The sequence below is a fragment of the Centropristis striata genome, chromosome 10 (genome assembly GCF_030273125.1).
Source record: "Centropristis striata isolate RG_2023a ecotype Rhode Island chromosome 10, C.striata_1.0, whole genome shotgun sequence".
Taxonomy (NCBI): Eukaryota; Metazoa; Chordata; class Actinopteri; order Perciformes; family Serranidae; genus Centropristis; species Centropristis striata.
The window spans coordinates 34,853,506-34,859,616 of NC_081526.1; the positions used below are offsets into that span (position 1 = coordinate 34,853,506).

Below are 6,111 nucleotides of genomic sequence, written 5' to 3' on the forward strand. Positions count from 1 at the left end.
ACAAAGAGTAAAAGACATTTTAAGTTTCAGTATGAAATTAATAACTTTCCACTCTGCGTGTGAGGAATAAGACCAAAATTATTCCCATCAAATTCATTACAATCAAGCTAAGGTTAATATATAAATATAAAGCAGGGCTGCCCCAGACCAAAATGGGGCCCTCAGCACACAAAAAATGTCTTCGGGCCTAAATCTGAGTAACAAAGAAGAATTAAAAATTAACAGTAACTTCAACTTGTGTCTACAAAAAACTAAAAGTCAGACCCTTGAGTCTTTCAGGCACTGAAAGAGTGCAAAACAAGCATGTGTGCCTTTTACAGATGCACACATCTGCATTTTTGAGGTCGTCATATGGCCACTTAAACGTTCTTGCTAATACTAATATGTATATTATATTAGTAGTATCTACTATAGTCGATTATAATGCAAACTACAACCACTAATACTGGCAGTACTACTACTTCTATACTTATACTAATATTAATTAAAACAAATATTGCTATCTATTATTACTATTGTCATTATTATTATTATTATATAGGCTACAACTACAATCCTAATAAAACGTACTAATTCAGTACCAAACAGACTGATATTTCAAAATTTAGCTACATTCAAATTTAGTTCCTTCTGTCAACAAAAGTATCAAATACACTCATTTCTATCAATATTTATCTCTAATATCTCCTCCAAAACTGCCTGTCATAGATTAAATTCACCAACAGATGGCGACATTTTACATCCATTACAATAACATTAGCCAAATCCTTGTGTGGTGATAAAATAGATTATAAACTTTAGCCGAAAATACGACCAACAACTGATAAATTTACAACTGCCTTACAACAGAGGTGCATGCATATGCAGACAGAGGTGTAAACATTTTTATATTAAAGTTACTTAAACAACTGCCTCAAAATAAAGGACGCATTTATATTTAATACATTTTGTCAAATATATTAAGTAAAATGAAATGACTACAGAATAATTTATTACAGTATAGTGCTGTAAATATTGAAATATTATTTAAAGTGTGTCGATTTGAAGTTTTGTAAATTACTTTTTTTTTTTTTACCAAGTTGGTTGTCTGTCATTTAACCTTTAAACAGCAGTTGTTTAACGTTTTTTAACTGGCCAGCCAAATTGTTTATATGTAGATAAGTGATATGAAACTTATTTCTACATGTATTGATCAATCAATTTATATGCTCAAAAATCATGATGATTTATTTGACCTTTGACCTCAAAAACATAGTTACCGCACTCTGGTTTTGCTATAAAAGGATCTAATATTAATGAGTGCAGTAACTAAAATGTTGTCTTCTTTCAGCTTTTATATTTTGTTTTCAGTGAATAAACATTTTCAAATGTATTTTCTTTGTGTATTTAAGTGTTTTACAACTCTATTTTGAATATTTCTGTATTTTAGACTTAATAATATAAAGTAATGTTATATTTTATTCTTAATTTAATTTTATCTCACTTTTATACTTCATCACAATGTAGATTATAATTTCCCTATCAAATAAACTCATAATTTCTATTATTTTTATGTTTAAATGAGTATATATATCCAAAGCAGACTGTGGTAAGTGCAATTACTGTTTGGTTTTGAGTTTGATTTTGTGGTTTTTATATAATTATTTCTCTGAAATAAAGCAAAATTGAAATCTAAAACTTTGTCAGATGATAAAACAGACATCAAGGAGTTCATTTTCAGTTATAACTCAATTTTGACCAAAAATGTAGTTACTGCAGTTAGCCTTTGGAGGGTAGTATACTCAAACACAAAAAAGATATTTAAATTAACAATTTCTTGTGCATTAAATGCCATCTTTCCATTTCTTTTTCTACAGAAATTACATTAGTAATTTTAGTCAATTAGTAATTAGTAGTCAAGCAGCCTGGTTTCAGCTTTAGAGCCTTATTGGATTATATTCCATTATATTTTGAATTGTCAAAAATGCTGCAGGAAGTAGAAAGTTTTCAATATAAAATCTAAATAATAATAATAAAGTCCTGATAATATCAGTCAAAAATAATTACAAATCATTTTTGCCAAATCATGCAGCAAGAGTTTCAGAGGGTCAAATGAGATAAATTAATTTGCAGGAGAATAAATATTTAGAATAAACATTTTAAATGAATCCAGAAAGCTTTAGAGCATTATTAGATGATATATACCATTTTGAATTGTCACGAATGCTGCAGAAAGTAGAAATAGAAGAAGAGATCTCATCATGATCATTTAAATATTTTTTCAAGATAAAAATCATAATAACAATAATAATAATAAAGTCCTTTTAGTCCTTTTTTGAGTTTCAGAGGGTCAATGACACAAAATTCATCTGCAGAAGAATACATTTTTAGAACGGATATTTCAAATATATACAGGATGCTTTAGAGCATTACACTTCATTATATTTTCTCTCTATATATATTTTTTCTGCCATAAATGGATGCATAAAAGCCTGAAAACAGACAAAAACAAGATGCATTAGTGTAGTTTTCTCTCAGATACTTTTAGTTATAAAATGCTTGAATGTTATGTTTTTATGCTTGTGTTTACATGATTTTTACCTAAATATAATACAATACATTCAGGCATCTGTATAACATCATATGGATCTATATAATGTGTTATTTCCACTTTTTGAATTAAAGTACCAACATAAATAAACATTTCTATGATATTCTAATTCATTGAGATGCACCTGTATATTAATAATATATATTTTCTGCCATAAATTGATGCAGAAAAAGTCAGCAGGATGCAGGAAAAAAAGCCTGAAAACAGACAAAAAGAAGATGCATTGGTGTAGTTTTCTCTTAGATACTTAAGTTATAAAATGCCATTATGTAATTGAATGTTATGTTTTTATGCTTGTGTTTACGTGATTATTACTTAGATATTATACATAACTAAATTAAATACATTCAGGCATCTGTATAACATCATATGGATCGATATAATGTGTTATTTCCACTTTTTGAATTAAATTACTGACAAACATTTCTATGATATTCTAATTCATTGAGATGCACTTGAATATTAATAATATATATTTTCTGCCATAAATTGAAGCAGAAAAAGTCAGCAGGATTACATTACATTACATTACATGTTATTTAGCAGACGCTTTTGTCCAAAGTGACTGCTAAATAACATGCAAAGCAAAGGATGCAGGAGAAAAATACAGGAAAAAAAGCCTGAAAACAGAACAAAAAAAAGATGCATTGGTGTAGTTTTCTCTTAGATACTTAGGTTATAAAATGCCATTATGTAATTGAATGTTATGTTTTTATGCTTGTGTTTACGTGATTATTACCTAGATATTATACAGAACTAAATTAAATACAATCAGGCATCTGTATAACATCATATGGATCGATATAATGTGTTATTTCCACTTTTTGAATGAAATTACTGACATAAATACACATTTCTATGATATTCTAATTCATTGAGATGCAACTGTATATTAATAATATATATTTTCTGCCATAAATTGAAGCAGAAAAAGTCAGTAGGATTACATTACATTACATGATATTTAGCAGACGCTTTTGTCCAAAGCGACTGCTAAATAACATGCAAAGCAAAGGATGCAGGAAAAAAAGCCTGAAAACAGAACAAAAAGAAGATGCATTGGTGTAGTTTTCTCTTAGATACTTCAGAAATAAAATGCCATTATGTAATTGAATGTTATGTTTTTATGCTTGTGTTTACATGACTATTACCTAAATATAAAACATACCTAAATTAAATACATTCAGGCATCTGTATAACATCATATGGATCTATATAATGTGTTATTTCCACTTTTTTTTAAATTGATGCAGAAAAAGTCAGCAGGATGCAGGAAAAAAAGCCTGAAAACAGACAAAAAAAAAGATGCATTGGTGTAGTTTTCTCTTAGATACTTCAGTTATAAAATGCCATTATGTAATTGAATGTTATGTTTTTATGCTTGTGTTTACGTGATTATTACTTAGATATAAACATCAGAGGGGCTGTTTCAGTTTCATGCATAAATATCAGTGTGTGTATGGATATATCAGGGATGAAATGGGGGAGCAATAAAAACAACACAAATTATTACGATTATCTGTTTGTGTGAGGTTTTTGTGTCACTATAGTATCTGAGTGTCGGAGGAGCCGGGCTTCAGGATCTGCAGGGTCAGGATCAGTCTGATGGACTTCCTGAACCAGGGGTAGAAGAAGGCGTAGATGACGGGGTTCAGACACGAGTTAAAGTGAGCCAGCCAGATCTCAAAGTCCGCCGCCGACGCGTCTATGGACGTGTCCTCGCCCGCCAGCGCCGGGTAGTAATAAGGACAGAAGCAGAACAGAAACACCAGGATGACGATGCCCAGAGTCCTCGCCGCCTTCATCTCCATCTTCTTCGGGGCGCCCGAACGCTGAGCCGCCTGACCTGCGATGTGAGACCTCATGGCTCTGGCCTGGGACACGGCCACCACAAACACCCTCAGATACAGCACGATGATCACAGCGATGGGGATGATGAAGGTGAAGACGAGGTCGGCCACCCCGGAGATGTAGTTGATGACGACCACGCACTCTCCCGAGCAGCTGATGGAGCGGCCCGGCTGCTTCAGGTGGTCGCTCATGAGGAGCAGCCGGAAGCACACGGCCCAGATCCAGCACAGGCACACGCAGACCTGAGCCCGTTTCTTTGTGACCTTAGCGGAGTAGTGCAGAGGGTCACAGATGGCGATGTAGCGGTCGACAGATATGAGCACCATGTTGGCGACGGACGCCGTCGTGATGATGTAGTCGACCACGTAGTACATCGTGCACGCCACGTCGCCGAGGAACCAGCACGCCTCGATGTAGATGATCTCGACGGGCATGAGCAGGAGGCCAACCAGGAGGTCGGAGGTGGCGAGGGAGAGGAGGAGCAGGTTGGTGGGGGTGTGGAGCTGCCTGCAGAGGAGAGAAATCATCACGACACATGCAGGAAAAAAAAGTCATCAACGTGACAGTTAAAGAGGTTTTTTGATGTGCCTGAAGTGTGAGATGGAGATGATGACGAGCAGGTTGAGAGCGACGGTGAGCAGAGAGATGGAGGACAGCAGCACGTAGACCAGCAGGGCCTCCTTCTGGGGCAGCGACGGCTTCCTGCAGGAGGAGTTCAGCTGAGGGAAGCAGAGCTCGGCTCCCTGCTGAGGCTCCATGGTGCTGCAGCAGGCAGCGTCTGGCCACGGCCGCACGCCACGCAGCTGGTTATAAAACATCACACGCCTCCTCCACGTACAGCTACGGCTGATCATTACATCATTCCTCATGTTCAGGAAGTTAACTTTCCTCAAACTAACCGGCCCCAGGGGAAGGGATTCATGTGTCTCCTAGACTCTGTCTCCTAGCCCATGACTTTGTCTCCTAGTCCCTGACCCTGTCTCCTAGTCCCTGACCCTGTCTCCTAGTCCATGACTTTGTCTCCTAGTCCCTGACCCTGTCTCCTAGTCCCCTGACCCTGTCTCCTAGTCCATGACATTGTCTCCTAGTCCCTGACCCTGTCTCCTAGTCCATGACTTTGTCTCCTAGTCCCTGACCCTGTCTCCTAGTCCCCTGACCCTGTCTCCTAGTCCATGACATTGTCTCGTAGTCCCTGGCCCTGTCTCCTGGTCCCTGCTCCTAGTCCCTGACTCTGTCTCCTAGTCCCTGACCCTGTCTCCTAGTCCCCTGACTTTGTCTCCTAGTCCCTGACCCTGTCTCATGGTCCATGACTTTGTCTCCTAGTCCCTGACCCTGTCTCCTTGTCCCTGCTCCTCGTCCCTGACTCTGTCTCCTAGTCCCTGACCCTGTCGCCTAGTCCATGACTTTGTCTCCTAGTCCCTGACCTTGTCTCCTAGTCCCTGACTTTGTCTCCTAGTCCCCTGACTTTGTCTCCTAGTCCCTGACTTTGTCTCCTAGTCCCTGACCCTGTCTCCTAATCCATTGACTCTGTCTTCTAGTCCCTGATCCTGTCTCCTAGTCCCCTGACTCTGTCTCCTAGTCCCCTGACTCTGTCTCCTAGTCCCTGATTCTGTCTCCTAGTCCCCTGACTCTGTCTCCTAGTCCCTGATCCTGTCTCCTAGTCCCTGACT

General features: G+C 37.5%; 1 protein-coding gene across 1 annotated transcript; it reads right to left on the reverse strand.

Annotated features, from left to right (window-relative positions):
* Positions 1-4,134: 4,134 nt before the first annotated feature.
* On the reverse strand, positions 4,135-5,222 carry LOC131978752 (trace amine-associated receptor 13c-like). Its single transcript, XM_059342505.1, has 2 exons — positions 5,030-5,222; positions 4,135-4,948 (listed from the first exon to the last, which is right to left on the reverse strand). The coding sequence occupies exons 1-2, from the start codon at positions 5,197-5,199 to the stop codon at positions 4,135-4,137; spliced, it is 984 nt and encodes a 327-aa protein (XP_059198488.1). The 5' UTR covers positions 5,200-5,222.
* Between the last annotated feature and the right edge of the window lie 889 nt (positions 5,223-6,111).

Bases quoted from the DNA above. Each gene is read 5' to 3' on its own strand.
- LOC131978752 (XM_059342505.1), bottom strand. From the start codon at position 5,199: ATGGAGCCTCAGCAGGGAGCCGAGCTCTGCTTCCCTCAGCTGAACTCC. The intron at 4,949-5,029 runs GCACATCAAAAA...TCTCCTCTGCAG, and splicing joins ATCTCCATCTCACACTTCAG to GCAGCTCCACACCCCCACCA.